Source organism: Maylandia zebra, linkage group LG22 (assembly GCF_041146795.1).
Source record: "Maylandia zebra isolate NMK-2024a linkage group LG22, Mzebra_GT3a, whole genome shotgun sequence".
Taxonomy (NCBI): domain Eukaryota; kingdom Metazoa; phylum Chordata; class Actinopteri; order Cichliformes; family Cichlidae; genus Maylandia; species Maylandia zebra.
This window is the reverse complement of record NC_135187.1, coordinates 6,697,873-6,725,589: the sequence shown is the minus strand read 5'-3', so window position 1 is coordinate 6,725,589 and position 27,717 is coordinate 6,697,873. Positions and strand designations below refer to the sequence as shown.

At 39.2% G+C, this 27,717-nt stretch overlaps 2 protein-coding genes across 5 annotated transcripts; both read left to right on the top strand.

The window, feature by feature from the left end:
• Positions 1–1,629: 1,629 nt before the first annotated feature.
• On the top strand, positions 1,630–10,878 carry flot1a (flotillin 1a). Its single transcript, XM_004572644.3, has 13 exons — positions 1,630–1,801; positions 2,310–2,373; positions 2,703–2,778; positions 3,673–3,763; positions 4,174–4,317; positions 4,472–4,591; positions 4,714–4,809; positions 5,181–5,333; positions 5,548–5,729; positions 6,047–6,092; positions 6,705–6,842; positions 7,028–7,192; positions 8,496–10,878. Exons 2-13 carry the CDS (start codon positions 2,331–2,333, stop codon positions 8,514–8,516), a joined length of 1,275 nt encoding a protein of 424 aa, XP_004572701.3. The 5' UTR covers positions 1,630–1,801; positions 2,310–2,330; the 3' UTR covers positions 8,517–10,878.
• A 1,126-nt stretch (positions 10,879–12,004) lies between these two features.
• Positions 12,005–27,567, top strand: znf384a (zinc finger protein 384 a). 4 transcript variants are annotated; one of them, XM_004572640.3, is made up of 11 exons: positions 12,005–12,164; positions 14,601–14,668; positions 15,455–15,776; positions 17,898–18,020; positions 18,317–18,474; positions 18,582–18,658; positions 18,782–19,006; positions 20,680–20,847; positions 21,738–21,816; positions 22,422–22,580; positions 24,382–27,567. In XM_004572640.3, the coding sequence occupies exons 2-11, from the start codon at positions 14,606–14,608 to the stop codon at positions 24,775–24,777; spliced, it is 1,770 nt and encodes a 589-aa protein (XP_004572697.2). In that variant the 5' UTR covers positions 12,005–12,164; positions 14,601–14,605; the 3' UTR covers positions 24,778–27,567. The 4 variants fall into 4 exon arrangements, with proteins under 4 accessions (XP_004572697.2, XP_012780583.2, XP_004572698.2 ...); XM_004572641.6 differs by lacking the exon at positions 12,005–12,164 and adding an exon at positions 12,255–12,513; XM_076878867.1 differs by lacking the exon at positions 12,005–12,164 and adding an exon at positions 12,530–13,908.
• The last annotated feature ends 150 nt before the right edge of the window (positions 27,568–27,717 follow it).

Here is a 27,717-nt window from a genome sequence, read left to right as displayed (position 1 = left end):
CTTCGGGGGGTGGGGCATAGCTTAGTCCAGGCTAATGATTGGTTATTCTGTCTGCGGCTTTGGAGCTGATTGGCTGAAGGTTGAGCTTTTTTTTCCCCAAAGGGGTTTCCTTCCCTCTGAGGCAAGGACCGGAAGAGGAGAAGGAGTGCCGGGTGTTGTCATCACTGCCTCGTTGGAACTCCAAACAAAAGCTGGAAAGTAACGAAGTAGTGGATTTCAGATGCTTTACTCGAGTATTTCCTTTTTCTGCTCCTCTACGTTTTCAGAAGAAAATATTTCATCAGAACATTAATGTGAATTTTAAAGCCTGTATATGAAGAGTAAAAAGTTACACCTTCTACACCATAATCAGCAGCATCCATCATCCAGTTACAATAAAGGAGATAATGGACCCAGGCGTTAGCGTCACATTAAATGTAAGGTCCTGACGTTTTTAATAGTATGAACACAAATATATACACTCACCAGCCACTTTGATAGGTACACCTGTTCAACTGAGAAATTCAAAATATCTAATTAGTCAACCACAACAGCAACTGAGTGCATTTAGGAATATAAACATGATCAAGACAATCTGCTGATGTTCCAGTGAGCAGCAGCTCTCTAGGGGAGAGTGTCTTGATTTCAAAGATCAGAGGCCAGACTGCTTCAAGCTGGGCAGGCAATGGTAGCTTAAATAATCAGGGTATGCAGAAGAGCATCTCTGAATGTAACAGCTCATCAAACTGAAGCAGAAGATCACACTGGGTGCCATCTGTCATCTAAGAACAGGAAACCGAGGATAAAATTTGCACAGGCTCACCAAATTTGGACATTAAAAGATTGGGAAACTGTTGTCTGGTCTGATGAGTGTTGATTTCTGCTGTGGCATTCAGGTGGAATTTGAGAACATGACAATGAATTCACTGTACTCAAATCTCCTCTACAGTCACTGGATCGGAATCCAATAGAGCATCACGTTTAATAATATATATTTTATTATGATATATAGATATAGTTGTTAGAATAATTCAGTAGTCTGTGTTTTGAAAGGAAGATTTAATGTTAAAGTGTTATACTTTTCCAGCAATGATTGAGGAGTCACATATATGCTGCTACTGTTAGATAATATTTTAAACTATATTTCTTTGACAGTGCAATTTTCTTAAATGTACTTTTGAATAATTTGGAGTCATATGCATAAGCGACATTATACCAAAGCTAGTTGGTGTAAAAACATTTTAGTTAACTAAAATAAAAAACAAACAAGAAAACTTAAAGAACTGCCTACAAGAAAATAAAAGCATACAAGAAAATGACTTTAGCTTTTTGTCATTTGAAGAGGCATTTCAAAATATTTTTAATTAATAATAATTTAAAAAATAATTAATAATAATAATAATAATAATAATACATTCCCATCTCGCACCTTTTAGCTAGATTGAAACAAGCAAATCCACCATGGAAATGAATTAAAATCAGAAGTGAGAGATATACAAGATAATAATAGTGTTTAATAATAAAATTCAAAGTTGTAGAAAATTGAACTATTAACTGTACTTTAATAAATGTATTTAGTTGCTTTCCACCTGAAAAATGACGTTTCCCCACCTCGCCACTAGATGGCGGAAGCACAAAGTTTGCTGAATGGGCGTGCTCTATTGGAGCCACTGAGCTGCAGCCTTATTATTCACTAACCGCATCATTTCGTATCCAACGAGAGAAAACGTCACCTGGGATGAAAACTCATTAATCTGAGTGGCCAATTATTCATCGCTTTTCACTCTACTCCACCTAAACCACGTCGTTTGTACACTAATCGGTGAGTGTGTCGTCATATTTTCTCTGTATCCACATTCATCGAGTGTAAACACAGATGTAGCTGAAATTGTTTGAGTTAAGCTAACAGATAAACAGCCTGCACTTCATATTTGTTTTGCTGCACATATTTTAAAATCTTGATCTCTCTGTTGATCTTGTTTGTGAGCTTCGGGGTTTTGCGTTTGTTGCAGCTTTTCTTGGGCTTTTTACTGCGCAATGTTTGCGCTAATTAGATTTTTTCCGCTGGTCTGCTGCTCCTCTGTCTGGCCACCACCATCACATCCACTCCTTTTCTTCTGGGAGTGAGCTGATCATTGTGATTTCTGATGCTTGCATATTTAGCCTCTGAAAAGAAACTAATAAAATATTTAAAGTGTTTTTAAAATTATATTTCGTATAATAACTCTTCACGATTCCGGCCTTATGCGTTTGTTGATGGATTTTCTAAACAAGTCCTTTATAAAAGTGTTTTTGTTAAATAATTCTTTCATTTTTGTTGTTTTTTTTAGTCTGAAGGAGGATCAGCAAACATGTTCTACACCTGTGGTCCCAACGAGGCTATGGTGGTATCAGGTAAAATGATGCCTTGTACTGCTTTGTTGAAATCTAAACAACTTAAGAAACTATAACATCAAACTAATACATAACTGTTGCCTTTCATTAATTAACGCACATGTGATGGCTGTCACATCAAGGCAAACAAAATGTTCCAAAACCTTTAGCTGGTGCCCTAGACTTCTCCAAAGGAGAGAAAAAATTTTTTAATGGGTCTGTAGTTCTGAACACAAACATAAACCAGAACTTGATTTGTGATGGAAGTTTGTTGAATTTGTTTTTATCATGAAGTAGTAAATGTTTAAACTCTCCCTGTGATGCTCAGCGCGGTCTCTGATCTCTCCCAGGTTTCTGCCGTTCTCCACCTCTCATGATAGCCGGAGGCCGAGTGTTCATCATCCCCTGCGTTCAGCAGATACAGAGGTAAACAAACCACAAAGTTTATTTATGTTCTCCTGTATCCCATTAGTTTACTTCCTGATGTTTCTGCAAACACTGTTGACATTTGGCCGATATATTTTATATTTTAAGTGACAAATTGAATAACATGATGAGAAGGCAAACAGCACTTCAGCAGCAAAAATGGATAAAAAGGGGGAAAAAAGATTAACAAATTCATTTTAAATTAATTTTATAGTAATGAAGGATTTCTTTTGGGGACACATTTAAAGCACAGGGCATATACATCTGTGTCATTAGTAATAAATGTGTGTAAAGCATCCAGCTGCTGTTCATAAACTGTTACTTTTTAAGTCCTTTCTCTCCATCTTCCTGTTGAATTTAAGACATTAGCTTCCACACAGGCCACATTTGGGTCTAGTACCAACATTAAAGAAAAAAAAATCCCTTTTACTATATACACCAGCGGTCCCCAACCCCCGAGCCTCGGACCGGTACCGGTCCGTGAGTTGTTTGGTACCGGGCCGCGAGAGTTGAGGCTCAGGTGTGAAATGTATGGTTTTCAGGGTTTTTATCAGTTTTCAGCATTATTTTGTTATCGTTTTTATCGTTTACTCTGTTTTCCTGGGTCTTTTTACGTGTGTTATGAATAAATCTTCTTTTTTTCGATACCGGTACTAGTTTTATTTTGTTGTATTTATCCGCGACACATTAAAGGCCGGTCCGTGAAAAATATTGTCGGGCATAAACCGATCTGTGGCGCAAAAAAGGTTGGGGACCGCTGATATACACTCTGTGTTTGCAACTCAGTGTAACAAAAGCAAGGAGGAAATTGCTACACCTAATGTACCATTAGAGTAATGAAAATGAATCAATAATCATATTTCCCATTATATCTCTCACGTGGCCTCTCTCCAGGATTTCCCTGAACACTCTGACTCTGAATGTGAAGAGCGATAAAGTCTACACACGCCACGGAGTGCCCATCTCTGTCACCGGGATCGCCCAGGTCAGTGTGCACCACTGCAGATGAATCAGGTGCTGCTGCTGGCAAAACAGGGGAGGCCTTTCTCAGAAGGACAGGTGTAAACTAGAAGATTAACATTTAGCAGATAAGATTCATTTTGTGTGGTGTATAAAGTTACTCGTAGCAACCAGAATGTTTTTTCCTACTTGTTTTTTGTTTACAGTAAACTTTGTTGCTGCTTCATTGTTTATTTATTTTTGCATGTTATTGTATCTGTTGATTAATTAAAGCAGGCCAATGTAAATATTAGGGTCAGGTACACTGACAGTGCCATGTAGTTGCACGTGAAACCCAGCTCCCGATTTGCTATTTTTCACTGTGCATCGAGGAAATGAACCCAATGTTTATGTCAGTGTTTGTCTAAATAATAAACAAGCAGCTGTTTCCTACAGATGAAGATCCAGGGTCAGAATAAACAGATGTTAGCTGCAGCCTGCCAGATGTTCATGGGAAAGTCAGAGGCTGAAATTGCTCAGATCGCCTTGGAGACGCTTGAAGGTCATCAGCGAGCCATCATCGCCCATCTGACTGTTGAGGTAAGGAGTTAAAGTAAATAAATGGAGTTTATCATCCAACTGAATTATAGAACAGGTATTATTAGAATACACCTTCAGTATTCACAACCTCAGTGTGATGAGTACATTTCAAAAAGCGAACTTCTGCATCACAGTGAAGGTGTTTGTGTTACAGGAGATCTACAAGGACCGCAAGAAGTTCTCAGAGCAGGTTTTTAAGGTGGCTTCCTCTGACCTGGTCAACATGGGCATCAGCGTGGTCAGCTACACCCTCAAAGATGTCCATGATGACCAGGTATCTCTTTGCGCTATAAGAATCATATCATAGATGATCTCAGTACATTTTTGCAGATTCTCGGAATTAAAAATTGAACCAGTAAACGCACATCAGATCTTTTTTCTCCTGCTGGCACACAGGATTACCTGCATTCTCTGGGGAAAGGCCGAACAGCGCAGGTTCAGAAAGATGCTCGCATTGGAGAGGCCGAAAACAAGAGAGATGCTGTGATTAGGGTGAGATCTGTCACTTTGTCGCTGTTTTTATTTTTTTTAATACTGTATTACTATAAAGCTATTTTTTTACACAGATCTCTCTTTGCAACAGGTGTCAATGGGGCTTGCTGATGTAGTTTGAAGATCTTTCTTTATTTTTAGAAACACTTGGATAAATACTTATCTTGCTAATAATAGAAGCTGCATTTAAATCATCTAGAAGGTTGTTTACAGAGCACTTCACTGTGTGTCTTCGCCTCGTCACTGGTGCCATTTGTCTAAACTCTGTCTGTATTTTTAGCATCTTCATCCTGTTTATTTTAGACATCTGTTCCCATTGATCCTGATCACCTCCATCCTTTCTCCATCCCTCTTTGACTCTCTCTCTGCAGGAAGCTCATGCCATGCAGGAGAAAATATCGGCTCAGTACAAGAATGAGATTGACATGGCGAAGGCTCAAAGGGACTATGAGCTGAAGAAGGCAGCCTATGACATTGAAGTCAACACTAAGAGGGCTGAATCAGAGATGGCCTACCAGCTGCAGGTACACAGGCGTGCACAGGAAGCAGCTCATTTTGCTATTTGATCTCTAAGCTGAATATATATTTTAAATACAGTGCACAGCATTTCTTTAATTATAATTGCAGGCCAAACGTTTTAAACTTATTACAAATCAACAACATTTTTACAATTCATGATATTAAATGAAGAATATTATGTGTACAGACATACATGTATGATCTGTTTTCCTCTGGCAGGTAGCGAAGACGAAGCAGTGTATTGAGAGTGAGAAGATGCAGGTGCAGGTGGTTGAGCGGGCGCAGCAGATCATGCTGCAGGAGCAGGAGATCACCCGCAAGGAGAAAGAGCTGGAGGCCAAGGTGAAGAAACCTGCAGAGGCTGAGCGATACCGGCTGGAGAAGCTGGCTGAGGCTGAGCGGTGAGTTATGGGTTCATTTTCACCTCCTGAACTGCAGGAACGACAGTAAGCAGATAGTCTGTTAGGTTTTTCTGGTATGTTTTCTCTGTTTATATGTCTGAAGAAGAAACATGGAAAATCCCTCGTGTGTGTGTGTGTGTGTGTGTTTTGTTTGTAATTTGGCAAGTTTTCATCCGTCCACTTAAATCCTCCTTTTTATGTTAGAATAACAATTGAGCTATCATTTTATATTTTAAGAGCATGGCTGACATGTTTGTACTGGTCAAATCATTTATCCCTCTGCTAACCAGGTGACTATGTTTCTTTTGTCTGTCCAGTCTTAAGTTGATCATGGAGGCAGAGGCTGAAGCTGAGTCCATAAGAGTGAGTCAAAGCTGTTTCTGGGGAAAAAACAAAAGCATTTTCCACAAATGTCATCTTGAATTATCTGGGCAGCCTTTCCTATCCCTCTCCAAACCGATTAATTATCTAGCTCAGTATGGCTCTTTATCTGACTACCAACTTAATGTATCAAGGATACAATTCCTTGCTTTTAAATACAAGATATTATCTAAAAATCTAATCTTCAGAGTATTCAGTAAATTATTTGGGTGTACATATTCATCACACTCGTGCAGTATTAATTTGGGGTCTCTGAACTCCAAATTAGAAGAGGATATAAGGAGATAGAAGGCAAAGAGCTAAATCAGTCATGATGATTTATGTTAATAAGAGTATTAATATGCAGCCCAGGTGAGACCTCTTATATGATGCCTATAATTCTGAATCTAGCAATAAAAAAACGGAAATGAATGGAATATGGATGAGGGAAAAATCCATAAGATATTAGAGGAGGCATTTCAAACTACCATCGCTTTGTATGAGGTAACATTTGTAAATGTCTTTTGTAATTCACTTTAATTTATGTACCATTAAGGTACAAGGTGAGATTCAGTGTTTTCTGGTACAGTAAGTCCGTCCTCATTTCTTCTTCAGGTTAAAGGTGAGGCTGAAGCATTTGCAGTGGAGGCCAAGGGGCGTGCTGAGGCTGAGCAGATGGTGAAGAAGGCCGAGGCCTTCAAGGAGTACAAGGAGGGCGCCATGGTGGACATGCTGCTGGAGAAACTGCCTTTGGTGAGCGATAACATCATCATAACAAGCATTTCTAGCTCCTGCTCTTATTTTTAGAATTGTGCTGATAAAAAAAACAGAATTTGAAGCCTGTTAGTCATGAGTGTTGTGTGTGCATTTACTTCTGGATTACATTATTACATTCACCAGTTACAATTTTAACAGCTGTAATGTCATTTGTCCACCAGATGGCAGAAGAGATCAGCAGGCCTCTGTGTGAAGCCAAAAAAGTTACCATGGTATCCAGCGGAGGTGGAGATGTGGGCGTGGCCAAACTCTCAGGAGAGGTGCTGGACATCATGACCCAGCTGCCTGAGGCGCTGGAGAAAATGACTGGCGTGAACATCTCCCAGGTAACTCGGTTTATGTTACACTTACCTGCACTCATGCATCTATAGCTTATAGCTGCTACCAATCAAATTTAATTATTAATAATTAAATTCAGCATTAAATATAACAAAACTTTAAAACATCCACCTTTCTCTAAGTAAGTAAAGTTTATTTATATAGCACCTTTCACAGACATATGTCACAAAGTGCTTTACAAGGTAAAAGCATAATACAGTCATAAAATACATCATAAAAACCCTGGTCTAATTAAAAGCTTTTTGAAATAAAAATGTCTTTAGCTGCTTTTTGAAGGTCTCCACTGAGTCCAAACCCCGTAGAAATAGGGGATGAGTGGTGGTATGTGTATGAATCAATCAGCAATGTAGGGGGGAGGGGGGTGTCTCTGTAATGCTCTAAAAGTTAAAACTAGAATTTTAAAATGGAACCTGAATGTGATTGTTGGCCAGTGCAGCGACTTTAAAACAGGGGTCATATGAGAACCCTTGTTCGAGCAGGTCAGTAGCCTCGCTGCAGAGTTTTGAACAACCTGTAGGCGGGCTAGCCCTTTCATGTTTAGACAAGTAAACAGGCTGTTACAGTAGTCAAGTCTTGTAGAGATAAAAGCATGCATTATCATCTCGAGTTCACTTGTTGACACGATGGATCTAAGTTTAGAAATGTTCCTCAAGTGAAAAAAGCAGCTTCTTATGATCTGATATAAATGTCCCTCCAAAGAAAAAGCTTCATCAAAAATAACACCCAGGTTTCTAAGGTTATGTTTCTGTGAGGAACCTAAGTCACCCATTCGCCGTTTAATATCGGGTATTGCACTGCCTGGTGCAATAATGAAAGTTTCTGTTTTGGCCGGGTTTAGCTGTAAGCAATTATTGTTCAACCGTTGTTTAATGTTGGTTAAACAGTCAATCAGATTGGAGAGCTTATGAGCTTCAGCAGGCTTAAAAGAATAATATAGCTGAATATCATCAGCAAAACGATGATAAGATACTTCAGGAAACTGCTGTATTGTCTGGCTTAAAGGAAGAATGGATATTAAAAACAGAATAGGTCCCAGCACAGAGCCCTGAGGAACTCCACACAACAACTCTGTAGATTCTGGTTTGCAGACACACTAAAGTTTCTTTCAGATATATAAGATAAAAAAAATAGTCTAGAACAGAGCCAGACATCCCAACCAGGTCTCTCAGTCTGTTTATCAGGATGGTATGGTTGACTGTATCGAAGGCTGAGGTAAGGTCTAACAAGACTAGGACTGTGTATTCTCTGGAGTCTGCTGACATCATAATATCATATCTCTCCTTTCTGTAGATGGCCTCTCATACAGGCTGAAGACAATCAGCCATGTGATGACCAGGCAGTCCTTCCTCCCAGTGTCCAATCAGCTGTCTGGATTCCCTGCATGATTCTCTCATCACGGCGTCATTCTGCTGTGTGGCTGGTTCAGCTGGTTTGTGATGTTTCTCTGTTGTGAAAATAGTCTGATTACAGTTACGAATGTTATTTCATGTTATGACTTTGTGCTTAGCGGTACTGCGTTCGTTTAGCCTCCATCCATCCTTGTATTACCTTCTGCTTATGCAGTTCAGGGTCACAGGTAACAAGAAGCAGAGGATAATATAATCATATTTCATGTATTCTATGATGGTTTGATGAGCTTTCTTACTTTTTGAGTTTTACATGACTGATCTTTGTCTTTGTCCCTTTCTGTGTTTATATGTCACACTTTTGTCTGTGTTCCTGTTTACCATTAATAATTCCTTCACAACGTGTGTGTGTGTGTGTGTGTGTGTGTGTGTGTGTGTGTGTGTGTGTGTGTGTGTGTGTGTGTGTGTGTGTGTGTGTGTGTGTGTGTGTGTGTGTGTGTGTGTGTGTGTGTGTGTGTCCGCACTGCCTTGCTGCCAAACCTTAAGTGCTTCTTAGCATGAGCATGTGCTAAAACATGCAACCAAAACCTTCATTTACTAATCCTACTAATATTGCATATTATCATATATTCACTGACATGCATTTTAACCCATCAGTCTTTTCTCTACATGTATTTCTGAAATAAATTTGGTGTATAAAGGTTCAGGGTGAATATTTCTGATATTATCTGTAAACTTCAGCGTTAATATGTATAGGGTTTTTAAAAGGTGTGGTCTTTCTTTTTCTTTTTCTTACTGTTTTATATTTTATGATCCTTGGTACTTAATAAGTTAATTAAGTTAATTATTCTGTATTTCTTTATTTGTAAACTGATGCGCCGGTGAATCTTCTTTTTTTCCTGTTGAGCCTCGGCTTGGAGATATTAGCTTTAGATCAGCTACAGGAAACAAAATGGGATTCTGTTTTTCCCAACCAGGAGCTTCAACTGCCTTAAGTCTGTACCACCCTGCAGTCCACTAATACATGATGTGTATTACAAATCTTAAGTAAAGTGGTTCCTAGTGATAGCAGTTATGTAGCAGCTCTCATAAAGGTGTAGCCAGTCAGACTAAATTTAAATGTGTGAAATACAGCTTTGCTTTTCATAGTAGCAATGAGAATATCCCTGTGTATTCATAACATTAAGTATTTGTTAGTATATAACGCTTTGGCGTAATGTGAAGCTAAATATTTCAATTGTTAAGTGAGGGCAGGGGTGTTTGCTGTTCTGTTCTTTATTTTTTCTTTACGTTTGCTTGCTGTAGTTTGTGCTTTATATTCCACTGAAGGTGTAATACTAGCTCTAAAGTATTACGGTAGTAACTGTAAAGTATCCTGATTTGCCTTTTGTCACCACCCAATCAAACTGTATCCCTCTACCTCACCATTACCCTCTGGGGCTAGTTAGGAAAATATCTTTATGGACATGTTTTAATACATCAGAAAGGATTTAAACACTGAAGATGGATATATGGTTTTGTTTTAACTGAGCAGTTTTGTCTTCAGCTCTAAACACTGTTTGTGACTTCTCTGCACTCCTGATTACAGCACAACCATACGTGCTGTAAGTGTCCTGAGGGTACATTTTATTTCTTTCATATATGAGTACTACTGTTATTATGCATGCATCAACACCTGTCACTCTTACACTGTAAAGTAATATTGCAAATGCATATGTTTGAAGTCAGGACACAGTAGGCGTGTGCAGCTTCACTGTGGAGTTACCAAAGTAGGAGATTACCCAGCTATAGAAATGGAAGTGTGCTTTCGTTACTGGATCAGCACTAAATATGGATATATATGTATGTGTATGTGTTTATACAATTTATATTTGATACAGTATCAGTGTAAAGCACTGTTTGCATCACCACTAACAGCTTGACTAATTCATTATAAATGTATTTTATCCAGTTTATTAGTTTTCTGTGATGTTTCAGACCCTGTTGTGTTGCATTCGTGATGTTTGACCAAAGTGGATGTTTGCTTTTTATTTTTCTTCCGTGTACTTTAGGAAAACGTCGTTCTACTCTTCTATACACAAAATCCTTGTCATTTAAATGCAAAAGGGGAAACGACTTAAATCTTTACTGTTTGTGAAAAAAGATTTATTGTAGCTATCAAATGTTCCACTGCTGTCTTTCTTTACTCACCTGTTTACACATCTGATTTTAGCTTCTTTTTTTTCAGTTTTTATTTTTTTTTTCCATCTGTGAGGTCTTGAATTGTCACTGCATAATAAACAATTTTCACATGCATAAGGGGATCCCAATAAACGTTTTCATCATCATTTTATTGTCATTGATCTTTCAATAAAATGCTCATGGTACATGGTGCTTTTCCCAAGAATGAATTGCTGATGTTGCACCAGGAATTAAACTTGCAACAAACATTAGAGTTCTTTCCTTGCATTATAAATGCTGACAAAAGTAGCTTAGGTCCATCTTATATGATGGACATAGTTCAAGCTAAATGGGCGATAATAATTATAGTGACGTGGATATTATAAGTACAAGCATTCATTACCTTTTAATAGCCTCACATGTCCGCATAACCTGAGAGCTGTTGTACAAAATGAGAAAACCATTCAGCTAATTCAGAAATGAAATATACATAGAAACTGATACGACGTCCTCACTGACTGGATAATTAATACACCGGAAGATACTGCATAGACGCTGGCAGGTGTGTCAAGTTAGCTGGTAAAACGCCAAACCAGTACAGGAAGTCTAATTCAAAACTCTCAGCGGAGCAAACATATGGGTAAATGGCTGTTAGTTATTGCACAATTATTAGTTTGTTTTTCTTGTTTTATATTATTTGACTTGTGTATAGAAGGTTTTCCTACCGGAACCCCTTTTTTTCTTTTTTAGATTATATGGCGTTTGTTTTCAGGTCGCTTAAGTTTCACTGAGTTTTCAGAGCGGATTTCGGTCGATTAGATTTAAATTGTATTTGTTTTTTGTAAGTTTGGTTTTACTTCGGTTTTATTAGTTTTCGGCATTATTTGTGGTTTAGTATTAATTATTATTATGAAAAATACATAAGATAAGTTTCTGAATAAATATTCTTATACAAAACAGCTATTTTTGAAGACAATTGACTCTAAGTCATGTAGCACCAAAACCTCATTAGGCTGTTTTTGATAAAATTTTAAATATACTTTTTTGCTGGTTTTGTGATTAAACACTATTGCTTTAAATTCGTTTTTTTAATTAAAAAAATAATTAATAATCATTTTATTTCGGTGCATAAAATGTCATATTTTACACCTACTTTTAGTTTAGTTTTAGTTAATTGTGTTAACATCGATTATTACGCTTTTAATCAAACGCAATACACAAAGAAATATACTTTAAAAGAATCGCGCTTTGATTTTATTTTGAAGAGTGTGGCCGGAAGCTGTTTAACTCAGCCTGCCTTGACTCCTCGGAGAAGAGCTGGAGGGAAAAAAAGGAAAAAACGAAGAAAAAAAAGGCATATCTGAGGGGTTTGAGGGGCGGATTTGGACAAAGTTTTCCAACTGTCCCGACCCGAGGAAGCTCCGGGGGGGTTGAAGGGGAGTCGAGTTCACCGGTAATTAACGCAGGACTTATTAGTCGGTTGTTAATTAAGTGTTTTTTTCAGTGTGTCTGAGAGCACCGTCGTCCCAACCGCCGGAAGTCTGCATGAAGCTGCGTCTCCTACAGAGGCAACGGCGTCGACGTTTTTTTTTCCTGTCTTCGTTTTTTTTTTTTTTATTCGAGACTTTTTTTTCTCTTTTTTTATTTTCTCTCAGCGAGATGAGCAGGGAGTGAGGAATGGAGGCGTAGGGAGAGCACGGATGTTTGTGTTTACTAAGCGGCGGGCTAGTTAAGCATATTGAATATACAGGCCTCCTTGTAGCTAGAGCAAGCCAGCGAACAAAAGGAGAAAATTAATGGAGGCAAGTTAGCTAGCTCCTCTCGTCTTGTTGCGTTTTTCAGCTAACGTTAGCCATGTTTGTGCATAACCCAGATATGTTATTACGCTCTTGTCAGCCGGTTGGGTGCAGTTTAACACATCTGTCCAGACTCAGTTCCAAAAAAGCACCCTGACTTAAACGATTTGTGGCAAATTTGTTTTTGCAATAATTCATAAAGCACAGCTAACGTTAGCTCGGCGCTAGCCATGCCACAGTTTTTGGAGGCAGCTTGCACCCTCTCGTCCAAAAGAAAAAGAGAGGGGGGGAAGAAACAAATGTCTCTCAGAACACTGAAACATTGACTTTGTACTGCACTAATAACGGCCCCTTGCATCTGATGCTTTGCTGCAGAATCAGGGAAAATGATTAAATTGCATTGAAAGCATTTCTTTTCATTTATTTATAGACCTTGCAGTTGCAGAGGGGAGAGGAGGCTCATGAAAAACAATGCAAAACATTTCATGAGTTATGCATTGCAAATGTTTTGCATGAAATATGGCGTTACCTCAATTGTTATTGTGATTTTTTTTTTTATGGGCCTCTCATACTCCTTTGCGGGGCTTACTGAATATCAGTTGTTATAAATTATTAAATGGCAGTTGGGCTTTACTAACATGTAATTACTTGCATGCTTTTAATGGTATGTGAGCAGGATTATACATGGCATTCACGGTCTCAAAATGTTTCAGAAAGCTAAAATAAAGTGCAAATGCATGCCAACATAGAACAATGAAACTTCCTTCTTTGCCTCTGTTAGTGGGACATAATCAGGAAACGGAAGATTACAGGTTGATTACTCATGAGATTGACAGTGGGTTTTTATTTTGGGTTTTTTTCAACTGTCAAGAAGCTGTGTGCACTCTTGAAGAGGGTGTTACTTTCACCTAATGGTGCACCCACATCCAATTTTGTTGCAAAACTAGCCTCACTGACATGCTGCTGATAAAACACGCACTCTAAGATTGTGCAATTTGTTCATGCTGTGTTAGGGAGTAGTAAACAAGTGCATGTGCTGTGTTACAGACAATCATTAAATTCTCAAAAACTGATTATCATTAGTGTTTTCTTAATTCTTGCTTCTGCTGCCCTCTACACCAGTGGTTCTCAAACTTTATGTGGTCAAAGAAAAGTAAAAAGCAAGACAAATTCAAGACCTGTATTTATGTTTGCAGAAAACAGGTTATCTGGAAGGAGGTCAGTGACAATTGTGCTTTTGAGCATGTGTATGTTGCTTTGCAGCAAGCATGTAACAGTGATCCATAGCCTTACCAGGCACTTCCATACATTCAAACAAATGTTCCCACTGGATATGGTTGAGATCCCAAGCTCTTTAACAGGGGGCGGTGTTTCTTCAGGAAGGGAATTTTTAGTTTGCAGGTACAGTTTTAGCATTTTTTTTATCTCCTCGCATCAAATTGCAGACAGTTTTTTAAGTAATTTCTAATAACAGTTTTTGTTTCTTTAGGTAGTTTGTTTGACTTATTCCACACAGTAAAGAGATCAGTGTTATCTCCTCTTAAATGTTATCGTCTTGCCTGTCAGTTCTTTTTTGTAAAACCAAGGGTATTTAATGTGGAATAATAGAGAAAATTAAATCTCAATTACTATGTTTTTGTGCAGTTTCAGTTATAATGTTTACTGGGCTGAGAGGGTACATCAGTATGCTTTGACACAGCATTTGGAACCACTGGTTCCCTTCTGGGATTGACCATCTTTGCCTGATTCCTTTCACATCCTCCTCTGTACAAATCTTAATTATTTCAAGAAATAGCCACAACAGAGTAAGCTTAAACTGCTCAGATTTGTCACAGACATCTTGATTGGTATCCCTAAAAACAAAGGTTAGCTGTGTAGAAAAGTGGCTCGATTTAGTGGACTAAATTTAGTCTTAGTGCTGCATGCTGATCCTGAAACCGACGTGTTCGGTGTGTCAGCGTGCGGAGGAGAAAGAAAGGAACCGGACTAAGATGACTGAAATACAGCCATGCATGGTCTCATTTAAAAGAAAAGAAACGAAAAAAGGAGGAGCAGGACAGGTGTTTTCTAAGTGTGTTGCTTTTTAATTACAGAAATAATGGACGATTCCCATTTCAACTCATCATACTTTTGGTCTCCCGTCCCCACTGTACAAGGACAGGTAGACACAACCTTATTGTTGGAATTGTCTTGAATTACACATGGTATAGTGGTCTGTGCTGTTGGAAAAAATACCCAGAAGCACTTCACAACCTGAACATGTTGTTTTTAACACCACTAAATAATGCTGGCAACGTTGATGAAGTTATTTGACTTATTGATGGGTTCACATGATCACTCCTGTCCCTCTCCTCTCTCATCTTTTCAATCTTCTGTTCCTGTTTTCATTTGCTTTTTTTGCATCTCACCATGCCTTCGTTTTCTCTTCTCTTCCATTGTTTCTTCCTCTTCCTCTGTCTGCTCTTATCTAACCCATTAACTCCTACCCTTCACTCTCCCCAATCTTCCCATTCCTTCCTCCTTTATTCTTCTTTAATTCCTTCTGTTTTTACTGTCGTTAACCTCTCATTTTCTGTCTCATTTGTTCTCCATTTTCCTTTCATGACACACACTACGTTTATCGCCACTCTGCTTGTGTCATCTCTGGGTCATCCTGTTTTTTTCCCGCATAAACATATGACTCTTCTTCACATCTTTCTCTTTCTTCCTGTCTTTTGTATTTTTATTTCTTTTTCAACTTCTTCCAAACACCCTCATCCTATTTCCTCTTTCAATCTGCCTTCTTCATCTCTGGCAAGTCTCCTTTCTCCTTCCCTTTCTTCCTTCCTTTCATATCCTTTTCCTTCCACCGTCATGAAACATTTCACCCTTACTGTATCACACTCCTTTGCCCCCTAATTCCTACACCCTTCCTTCTTTCCTCTCTCCACTCCCCACTTCTGTCTAGATTGAGAACGCCATGTTCCTGAACAAGGCGAAGGAGCAACTAGGTCCAGAGAAGGCCAGCGCGCCCTCCTTTCCTCACTCTTCTGCGTCTTCCACTTCCTCCCCCCACTACCCCACGGCCGTACTCGCCATCCCCAGCTCAGTGGATGGAGCGGCTGGGGTACGTGTGATCCCTAAACAGGAAGGAGGCGGAGGCAATGTAGGAGGGGGTGGTGGTGGAAACAGCGGACCCCTGAGTGCGGTGGGGGCACACCTGCACCAGTCGCACACTTCCCAGAACGTCACCGTTGTGCCTGTTCCCTCCACGGGTATCATGACTGCAGGTGAGTGAGCAGCTCTGATGTTTTCACCAACCTGAGTCGTAGATGATTTTTCAGTTTGTCTTTTTTCTTATTTTGCAAATTGTGAAAGAAAAATTCTCTGAAAAGGTCTATTAAAAAAACTTGCCTGATTTAAATTTGGCCAGTCTCCTGTTCAAGATCATCTTCTTGTGCACCTCTGGATGTTTATTTGATCTTGGTGGCATCCCTGTTATGTCTGTTTGCATGTGTGCTTCAGTGTTACAGAATTTTTAAAAGACCATTTTAAAAAAAAAAAGAAAAAAAAAAGGAAAAACTCATCCAAATGTATTTTAATTTTAAAATATATATTTTCCCTACTTTATGGCAGTAACTGGTAGTATTTTAATATAATTCTACAAGACTGCATGAATGCACCTTCAAGGTGTCTGTAAGTGATTATTAAAAAAACTAGAAGAAAAACAAGCTACTAACTCCATGGTTTTTGAAGGGAAACATATGAGATGAGATCATGCTGTCCTAATGTGTCCTTGGGCAGGACAATTCACCTGTTGCCTACTGGTGGTGGTCAGAGGGCCCGGTGGCGCCAGTGTCCGGCAGCCTCGCCTCTGTCAGTGCGCCCCACGGCTGCTGTGGCTACAATATAGCTTGCCATCACCAGTGTGTGAATGTGTGTGTGAATGGGTGGATGACTGAATGTAGTGTAAAGCGCTTTGGGGTCCTTAGGGACTAAGTAAAGCGCTATACAAATACAGGCCATTTACCATTTAATGTGAGAAACATGAAGCTAAAATTAACTACAGCACCTCTTTTAAAAAGGAAATGGCAGTGAGAACATGTAAATGTCCCCAGGTGAAGCTAGACGGTCAAAAATCTGCTATGTTATGCTCAGTCATTTGAAAAAAGTTTGGGATGCAGGTGTTCTTCAGATTCCCAATACTGGCCCAAAACCTGGCCCCATCAAACAGTACGCGATGACGTGATGACACGCACCACAGATCATGTTGTTTGCACTTTTATGTTTTTCATCAGACTCCTCAGGATGTCATATTGGAACTTCACATTAACAGACTCATCCTGGGAGTGCAGCAGGCACGGCTGCTTCCTGACACCCACTCGAGACAATGGTAGCAATTCCATCAGAAGTTGCTCTAGAAAAAGCGAACAGTTCTTTTTTTATTTACAGAAGCAACATGTAGCAGCACAGAGCATAGGAGAAGGGCAGGAAGTAACAGACAAAGGAACAGAGTTGAAAGTTAGTCAGTTTTTAAAATAAAACCCAGCAGGCATACTAAATGTGTTGTTTCTGAAATGCTTTAAAAGTGTGCCAGACACATCACAGTGGAGACACTCATCATGTCTTACCCTGGAGAACGATATCATGGTGCGTATGTTTAAAAACACACCAGGCTTGCTCGTGGTCTCACTCCTCATCAGACATACTTGGAACTGTGGACTCGTATAAAAACCGGTTAGCTGTGGACTGCTTGGACCCAGGTCTCATCACCAAGCATGTACCTTGATCAGCTTGAAACTGATGTTTGCTTTCTGACACAGTTTGATTTCCTGCGGTTATACACAGTGCATACCGTGTAAATAATCAGAATGAGAGCAATACAAAAAGAGCAGCCATGTTGGAAGCTGTCTGCAGATCCCATAAAAGATGATCTCAAATGGGAGTTCAGCCAAATTTAAACCAGGTAAGGTTTTTGGTTTTTATAGAACTCTTTCCAGAACTTTTTGAACTCTACCCATATTTGTTGGTGTCACAAGATATGTGCATAGGAGTGAATGACACTGTACATATTAATCTACAGTGGCTACTAATCACAATCTCAACAGGGTTCTTTTTCAGTTTCCATTTAGGTGTTAGTAGTAGTACTTAGTGTTAATATTAGCAGTTTTATCCCTTTTTTATGCACAGCTTGTATAAAAATATTCGTTAAAATCTTTTGTATAAACCTTAGCAAGTCTTGTGTTAGTGCTGTAGCTTTGTCCTTTATAAGATATTGTGTGGCTTTCAAGTTGCAAGGTTGAAAATTAAAGTTCTTTTATCACTACATCATCCATTAACTGTTAGTTAGAATAAAAGCCTAACAGAGTGAGATCTGGACGGCCAGATCACAGTTTTTCTTTTCCTCTTAGCGGGGTTAGTGATCACCACCCCACAGGGCACACTGGTCCCCACCGCCTCCACGCAGTCTTTTGTAGCTGGACACCCCACTGCCACCACCATGATAGTGTCAGCAGTGCACCCCTCAAATTCAGGTAATACACAGGTGCAGGTCACCATCATTTTAATAATTTCAACGTAAAAAAAAATGATGAGGCTTAGGGCTTCTTTTTACCATTTTATTTTAGACACTTGATTCCTGTTCCCACCCAAATGTATTCTTGCAATTGCACTGTTACATCCATACACAATCAAACACATCTGTGTATCTGTCTTATGTAAGGTTTGGTGTTGAGCTGTGCATCATAATTTTTCCAAACTGTCCCTGTTTTCACTCAACACTCCCTGTTTCCTTTCCCTTCTTTCTTTCTTAATTTTCTCTCATTTTTAGATAAGAAGGATGACATTGCTCCTGCTGTTGTCATGCCGGCACCATCAAAACGAGGCAGGAAAAGCAAACAGGTGATGAGCAGGGTGGCTGGAGTGGGTGGGGTCCTCCCTCCAGGAAGTGATGCATTAATACTGGCACACCTTGCTGCTGGTGGACAGGTGAATTTTCTATGTTCTTTCTTTTTTCCTTGTTTCCTTTTATAAAACCAACTGTGAGGCATTTTACCTTTACAACCATAAGTACTTTTTTTATTATTGTATTGTAGCATCACGGTGGCGACCCATATGATCTGTCAAATGATGAGGATGATCACACTAACAAAGACGGACCCAAATCTTACAGGTAGGATAAAGTGCGTTAAGTTTAGGAAAATATTAATGATGTTTTAGATACTTGCAGTTTTTTCTGTGCTTTGTTTATCATAACTGTTTTCTTCTCTTCTCCTCTCATTCCTTGCCTGCCAAGGTGTCGGATGTGCGCAGTGACGTTCTTCAGCAAGTCAGACATGCAGATCCACGCCAAGTCCCACACCGAGGCCAAGCCCCACAAGTGCCCCCACTGCTCCAAGTCGTTTGCCAACTCCAGCTACCTGTCCCAGCACATTCGTATACACAGCGGGGCCAAGCCCTACACTTGCACGTACTGCCAGAAAACTTTCAGGCAGCTCAGTCACCTACAGCAGCACACACGGTACTGGGCCTGAGTGTGTGCGTGTGTTAAAATGTGTGCATGTGAACATCTGTGTGGTGATAGATAAAGGGAAGAAGGAGTGGTGAGCTTGGGACTTGTCTGGGTTGTTTTGGGGAGTGCTGACAGTGTAAAGCTCTTTCTGCACAGTCAAAGTATCATCTTTGAAAGTCCCCAAAACTTAAATTATTTCATGCCTCTTAACCTGTTATTTTTAAGTACTTGTCTTTGACCATTCATTCTTTTCTAAAAACTGGGACCCACTGTGAGAATGGGAAGTCAGTTTCCTGAGTCAGTATCTAAAGGTAATTAAATACAACTCCTACACAGTCTCACTTACAGCTGCAATATTTATTAAGTTACAATGGCTACCTGAGGTTCATCATGTATGGGGGCAACATATCCATATTCCTATATTAGATATACCTGTTCAACCACTTGTTAACACAAATATTTAATCAGCCAATCACATGGCATACTACTACTGAAATTCCTTAATTCTCCCAGCATTCAGTCAAAGTATTTTTTTCCCTGGCAAGTAATTTACTAGTGATTTAAACAAGAGAAAAAACAAGTTCAAATGCACCCAGGCACCAGGTCTCCATTTGTCCGTGTCTGAACTGGAGTATAACCCAGGCTTTAGTCAGATTAATGTCATTTGTTTCCTTATATATGTAGAGATTCAGATACTCAGTATTCCAGCAGTAAGTGAGACAGGATGATTGAGTTATATTTAAATGCCTTTTCTCACCAACACACCCGTCTGTCACTCAGGTTTCACCAAAATAGGCATCCCCTTTTTGTTTTGTTTCAGCATCTTCTCTAGATGTCTCTGTTATTCAGATGTCTTTATTAAAACATTTTCCTTTCATTCTCAGCAAGATAAAAACGAAAACATTTTTTAAGAATGCACGATACAAGTCTAAGTACACTTTGCATACTAACTGTATGTGCTGTGCCTAAAAAATACATCCTGATATACAGTTTTTAACCTGCATGTTTTACACCCCTTTTTACTGTGGTAAAGGCGCTAATCGGACACTAAAATTAGTTTTCATTTTACTATATTTCATTAATTGTGACAATATGAGTGATAAATCTATCTCCCATCCAGGCTGTCACCTTTCTGATAAATGTGTTAATTTTATGTTGACCTTGTCATTCACCTTCATGCTTTCATTTCCCTCATTTCCATGCACTGGGTTTTCTCTGTGGGTTTCAGGCCATTAATTTTAAAGAGGAAGATGTGCTCCGCTGGCCTGGCACTCATCTTGAATTTACATTTTGGTTTGACTGCAGCAGACTCAGACATTCATAGATACACTACACTCACACTTCACTCAAAGTAGTGCACACCAAAAGGAGAGAGAGACTGCGAGAGAGAGAGAGAGAGAGAGAGAGAGAAAGAGAAAAGCGTGACTGTGCTTGCTGTATGTTTCGTTCTGTGTTTTCACAACTCAGACACAGCACAAAGAGCACACTGTCAAACTTAGTAATCTGTGATCAATACTTGATCAATCAGATCCTTTTAGCTTAAATGCATGATTTGGTCTTCGGCTCATTATGAAGTTTGGTCATGCTGTAGCTTAAAAATCTCTCGCTGTTTCTCTCTCTCTCTCTGTGTTTCTCTCTCCCTCCCACCCCCTTAACCCTCCAATCCCGGTTTCCCGTGTTAGAAACCACACTGAGGCCAAGCCCCACAAGTGTCCCCACTGCTCCAAGTCGTTTGCCAACTCCAGCTACCTGTCCCAGCACATCCGCATCCACACCGGGGCCAAGCCCTACACCTGCTCCTACTGCCAGAAAACATTCAGGCAGCTCAGTCACCTACAGCAGCACACACGGTACTGGGCCGAGCTGGGCTGGGCCGGGCGGGTTTTGAATGTGTGCATGTATGGGAGCAGGTGCATGGAGAGTTATGTCACTGTGCTTGTGTCCTTCTTTTTGAGTTATTGTGTGTTTATAGTATCTATCAAATCTGACATGTACTTTTTTTCTTTTATAAGATGGATCTGTTCTGCCCACTTCCATATTTTAACTCTTAGATGCTACTGGAGTAGCTCAGCATGCCTCAAAGTTCAAAATAATCCATATTTATGTTTTACTACAAACATACACTGAGGTGTAAACCAGATTCAAATGTTAAGGGTGAGTGACCCATAAAAAATAGTTTTCAGCGGATGATAGAAACAATCAAACCACAGATTAGCTCAACCTAATGGAAGGCGAAAGGCTGTTACAAAGCTAGGCACTACCACCTGAAAGGACAGAAGAATGTGGTTGATGTGTGATCACTGGCATGTATTAGCAGCCTAGTTTATCTGTTATAAAACTTTATTTCATAGCTTATTGCTTCATCATAAAATCCCAAAAAAGAGAAACGTTTTGTTGTTTGGATTAGTGACGAAACATTCCTCCCACTGAAAACGCTACGTCCACATGAACAGAATCGACTTTTTGGGATTTTCTTACCTGGATGATTGAGCATGCATCAAGACACTTCATGATAAAATGTGCTGAAAAAAGGATGTGATTTTAAAGTGCACAAATAGCAACCAAAGGTCACACTATTCAAATTTACCAAAGCCGTTTCCTTCTCGAGGAAGTGAAAGTAGAAGTTTGAGAAACTGCAACATGAGGAAGCGAGGGGCTGAGCTGATCTAGAAGTATCTTAACTTTGTCAGTACGTCAAACTTGACATCACCTTTGTTTTGTTTTGACTGTGATTTCCCAGGATTCACACCGGTGACCGGCCGTACAAGTGTAATCATCCTGGCTGTGAAAAAGCTTTCACTCAGTTGTCCAACCTCCAGGTACTGAATCTACAGGTTTTCTCTTTGCCACTGACATGATCATTACTTTACTAAGGCTCTAGTGCTACTAGCATATATTTACTTGCAAGCCAGTGGTTCTCATACTCATCCAGGTTCCACAGGTTGGGTTTTGTAGACAAAATGTACAACCAAGTGTGATGGAGTAGTAGATATGTTGATGCTTACCTTTTTTTTCACAGAAATTTTATTTTGGATCATTTTTCATTGTTAATAATTAAAAAGAGATTTAAAAATTCAACATGTTGGCCATTATTTTTTTTGAAAGACATATAAAGCACAAACAGGTCTCCCTAACAATTGTTATATGAAGTTAATTATCAGGCTTTCCTGAGATAATGGGACAGTGAAGTTTAAAAATAATTATGTTTTATTGTCACAGGTCATGAATTACTAATGTCTCCTTTTTCATTTTCATTTATCAGCTTTAATCCCGATGCTGATATTTTAGCAAATATTGCCTGATATATCAGCTGGACTCTAGTCTGAAAAGAGTGATTTTCTTGCCTTTTCTATTGTAGTCAAGATCAAATTACATATTACTAGTTTTTACATGCCTCTTTTATTTATTTATTTTTCCATCACAGTCTCACCGTCGGCAGCATAACAAAGACAAGCCGTACAAGTGCCACAACTGTAACCGTGGTTACACAGATGCTGCCAGTCTAGAGGTTCACCTGTCCACACACACCGTGAAACACGCCAAGCTGTTCTCCTGTGGCCTCTGCAACCGATCCTATACCTCGGTAAGACTTCTGGTATCTGACATGCAGTTTACTGAAAGTGTAGATTTGGTTGTACTGCAACAGAGAAGACGTAACAGGAGAGAGTTGGCAGGAATTGTACTGCTGGTTTGCAGATGCTTTACTGTTAATACACTATTGTTTACAATCCATGAGTCTGTCTGACATGCATTATATGTAGAGCTCTAATGAGCCTTTTGTTCTGATCTCAGGTCTTAGAATAGAATAATATAATGATTATTACTGCAAAGCACTGATCATCCCTCTCTGCCAAAATCATTGTTCGCGCAGTTTAAGCCAGATGCTGTATAGCAGCTGGTACTGTTAATGTATCTAGTAATTATATAATTATGCACATACATCATCAGTGGGCACAGGCATTGTGTCTTTGGGTTGTTCATAGAGCAGGGCGATATGACCAACAATATTTATCACGATATACATTTGAAAATTTGCGATAACGATATAAGTGACGATATAATTGACACTAGACAAAATACTTTACAAGTCCACAACTTTATTTGTGCAAAAAAATAATAATAAAAAAATCAATGTATTTTCACTTAAACAAGCAGCTGTTTTTTATGTGCATTAAAGTTATATAAAAATTTAACAGTGCAAATGCAAATTCCTCGCTGACAGTTTAACCAAAAGGCATTTCCAGTGGAAACTGGCCGACATATCCTCAGCATAACCATGTATAATATCCACAAAACTTAAAAAGAGGTTATACACACACAATACGGTAATATTATGTTGAAGCACAGCACGTATCACTCCGCGAGGCTCCTGCCTACGATAGCCGTAATGCTCCGACAATCCATCAAGCGGTGCGGCTTCGTAGCTTAGCAAAGTCGTACTGAAACATTTGACAGATTTTCAAGCGCCGTGTATATAAAATCGTTTCGAGGTCAGTAAACACAACCAGAATTCATACATAAGGCACACGGGATTATAAGGGGCTCTGTCGATTTTCACAAAAATCCAAGGATTGATTTTAAGTGTGCCGTATTTTCCAAAAAACACGGTAATAACGACGGCCCGCTAGCATGCTCTACCAAAAATAGTGCTTTGTTGTGTATCTGACGGACGAAAGCTAAACCAGTTCCACACCACTGACGTTGCAGCATTTTTACAAACCAATTCTGGTTCATCCGTTTCATTCAACGATCCGCTTTCGCCCTTCTTATTCTCCGTCGCCGCCATGTGCGTATGTAAACAAAGACACTATTTCATTTTCTTATAGTTGCCCAACATCATACCGGTATTACCGTGAACGGTATGATATGGCTCAGCCCTAGTTGTTCATAGATATTTTGGGAGTGTGTGAAGGATATTTCTTCAGATTGAACACAAATGTTCATTTAGTCTTCAGATGGCACAAATGTCTAATGTGGATTAAATTATTTACCCAAAAGCTAAAAAAAGATTAGCTTCACTTTCACATCCAGATGTTTTGCAGCACTTTTCTGCCCAGCAGCAAAACTCATTAACTCAAAAATCATTCACTATAAATATTAACGCTCTCAGGCTCAAATTAAACTTTTTGTTGCTAATGCACAACCAAGTCCTGCAGTGGTACTTCTGAGTAAAAAAAACTCATAAAATATGTATGTGGGGTAATGAGGTTGTTAGTTTTTAACTGTTGCCAATCGGCAACCCCTGCCTTGAGAGGGTTAAATGGCTGGTTAGTGATGCCATACAACCACAAAGCTATATTAATAGTTTAAAAAAAATCAAAACACATTGTTCCTGTTTTTCTTTCCTGACATCATGTGTTCTACTTCTGTCATCCGTTCTCCAGGAGACGTATCTAATGAAACACATGAAGAAGCACAACCCCGACCCATTAACAGTGGCAGCAACAGTAGCTGCTCAGCAGGCCCAGGGTCTGACACCAGGCAGGGGCCGAGGCCGCGGTCGAGGGAGAGGTGCGGGCAGAGCGAGCCAGCTCCAAAACCAGACGAACCCTAACAACAACCAGAACCCAAACCCCGGACCCCCAGGCAGCTACCAGCCACAACAGCAACCCACAGAATCTGTGGTCCCCTGCCCATTTGATCTACACCAGTACAAGACAGTGTCAGCCAGCGAGATCCAGTACAAACCAGTCACTGTGGCAGACCTGCCAGTGACCCACAAAGACCTCTGCCTAACCGTCTCCACATCAGCCATACAGGTGGAGCACATGAACTCATAGGCTGCGTCTTCCTGCTCTGCTCGAGGGATTAGTCGAGTAAAAATGGTCCATATGTACAAGTAATTTAACTGTATTCAGTATTAGAGCCTTCTTAAAATCAGGGGAAAAACAGCTGATTGGGTGAATTTCTATAATTCAGATCTTCTATTTTATTGACACATCACTGAATTTGAAAGTGTAAAAACACTAGTGTTTTCAGTTTAGACTTCTGTAGCTTTCAGTGAGATTATTTTTTAAAAGCGGTTAGTCGGGTAATGCAATACAATCATGGATAGAAGTAAATTTGAATTCACCCACTTAAGAAGCTTTGATGCTGAGTACAACCATAAATTACTTACACAGATATTTTACAGTGTGCTTCTTGATTCCTGAGCCCACTTGCCATGTATCTCTCAGTCCTGACTGAGGGATCTTTGGAGGATAAAGGTGTAAAATATCTGTAAAATTAAAAAAACTAATTTCACTATTCTTTGAGCAGTTATGGTCCAAAGAATAGTGTAAATGTTGAAGACATTCAGATCACATTAATCTGAACATTCATCACTTATTAGTTCAAGCCAAAACAAAAAAGGAGTGAATGATGGGAGACTGTAGAGATTCATGAGAGCATCTGAAGCAGCGGTGCAGAAATGTTTAAACAGCATCTGAAAGGCACAGTCAGGTGTCACAGACTACATCAGAAACACTGAATTGGAGCTACAAAGGAAAGAGCAGCAGGAAGAAAAATGAAGCGTGCGTTTGGGAAGTCTCGCTAAAGCCTGCAGCCGAATCTCAAAAGTGTACATTTCACAGATCATGATGTCCTTATTTACACCCACCTCCTCTCAGAGGAGCGAGGAAACATTTCCCAAAGTATTAAATAAGATAGCGCGATCGGTCAGAGAATGCACTAAATGTAAGGAGTCCACAGCAGGAACCACGACAGAAAGAGAGAAAAACGGGGGTGGGAGGGGTCATAACGAAAGCACTTGATGAAACTTACTTCACGCCTATGTTTTTCATCCTTTACCTTTTTTTTATATATCATATGTATGTATTTTTCTACCAACAGAGAAATGTGTGATCAAACAGAAAGCAACGTGAGCGCATGAATGTGATGGAACAGAGAGAAAAGTCCTAACAGAACGTCTTGGTCCCTTTTTTTTCCTTTTTTTTTGTTGCTATTCAACTGTTTACTGTCCTCGAATGACTAAGGCAGCCCAGTTTGTTATTGTCAGGATGGTTGTTGGGAAAATAATGATTGTGTGATGAAAATGGCTGACAGGTACTGTTATTAATCTCTTTTTTTTTAAAGAACTTTTCATACATATTATTACTACTTCCATTATAACTGTATTGCAAATGTTATCCACATTATTATCAATCTGAGGCATTATGATATTGCAGTATGCTGTACATAAAATACATAGAAAAGACTTTTTCATCTGTAAAAGGGAAGTATGTCTTGTGTAAAGCATCTATGAAAACTAAAGGAAATCAAATTAACATGTACCAAATCACTGGCAGTGTCCCAGGTCAACTTTAAAGCTGACGGGCTGTGAGATCGTCACGCTCAGCAAAGTGAGGAAATGACAGGAGAATAATTGTTTCCTTTAACACAACCACAGCCACCATCTACAGACTGTGAAACTGATCTTAATTAGGACGTAACCAGAGATGAGTCAACTAAACCTCATGTGTGATAATTAGGCAAAGAATTAGGATGTATCTATTTGTTCCCTTTTGATGTCAGTGAACTCTAAAGCTCTGCCTTTTAAATCATATAAATACTTTTCTAAAGTCTGTCCTCATAACTTAATCCCAATGGCAGGCAACGGCGCAGATATCGTACCAATATCAGTGAAATGCAAGAAGAAAATTAGCAGGGACTTTAATTAGTCATTTAAAATATTTTTGGGCATAAGGGAAGCACTTTGGTAAAACTATCTGTAATTCCACATTTATGCTTTTGTTATATAGGTTCACTGTAGGGCAGGACTTGAGTATTGTTCCCTGGACTAATGGAAATTGGGGCAACAGTGGATGAATTTATACAGATTTTTAAAGTAACAAGTTTTGTACTAAGGAAATGAAAAAAACTTAATTATCAATGAGCTAAAATGGCATTCTCAAGTCTCCTAAATTATTCCCATTCCCAATTACTCAGTCATATAATTGTAACACAACAGATAATTAGCCAAATCTTATATTTATCAGTATCCCAGTGACATTGATGGTGAATATGTACCAATATTGGTGGATCCCTAATACATTATAAACAGGGACCACTGAGGCTTCCCAGAGGTGCAGTTTGGCTAAAATATGTAATTCCACATCTGTACAGGTGTTGTGCTAAGTTTACTGTTGGGGATTGATTCCTGAACTTATGGGAAAAAATGGTCTCAATTACTCAGAGAACCATGTTAATACTGTAACCATATGATATTTAAAGCTAACGTATCCATGATACATCTGCAAATAATTAAAGCATGATTATGAGAAGCTGTGACCTTGGTGACCTGGGACACTGCACACGCCGTCTCTAACCAATCAGAAATGTTCAGGATGCCCATACAGACGGCTGATTGTCTCCATGTATACTCCTTGTATTTCATTGTGTCTTTTTATGAGAAATAACCCATTCTCAATATTCTTGTTAATGTTATTACCAATGCTCCTGATAATACAGTTAACTGCCCTCTTATGCTACACTCTTCATACTGTATGCACAGTTACACCTCTTGCTCATCTGAACAGACTGTTTCTTCCCTTATGGAGAATAAAGTTCAAAACCTGTTTATGATGAAAGCACTACATTTTTTATTGGTATTTTATTAAAATCAACAGTACATATTATTAATGAACATTTATAATGAAAGTTTTGGCTGCTCTTTTGCTACAGCATGTAGCTCCACGTGGTCAGTGTATCCTAGATACCCAGGGTAAAGATCAGGGGGTATT

Coding starts and splice junctions, on each gene's coding strand:
- flot1a (XM_004572644.3), top strand. CDS start 2,331: ATGTTCTACACCTGTGGTCCCAACGAGGCTATGGTGGTATCAG. Junction 5,730..6,046: donor AAGCTGGCTGAGGCTGAGCG/GTGAGTTATGGG, acceptor TTGTCTGTCCAG/TCTTAAGTTGATCATGGAGG. Junction 7,193..8,495: donor CTGGCGTGAACATCTCCCAG/GTAACTCGGTTT, acceptor TCCTTTCTGTAG/ATGGCCTCTCATACAGGCTG.
- znf384a (XM_004572640.3), top strand. CDS start 14,606: ATGGACGATTCCCATTTCAACTCATCATACTTTTGGTCTCCCGTCCCC. Junction 18,475..18,581: donor ACCTTGCTGCTGGTGGACAG/GTGAATTTTCTA, acceptor ATTGTATTGTAG/CATCACGGTGGCGACCCATA. Junction 21,817..22,421: donor CTCAGTTGTCCAACCTCCAG/GTACTGAATCTA, acceptor TTTCCATCACAG/TCTCACCGTCGGCAGCATAA.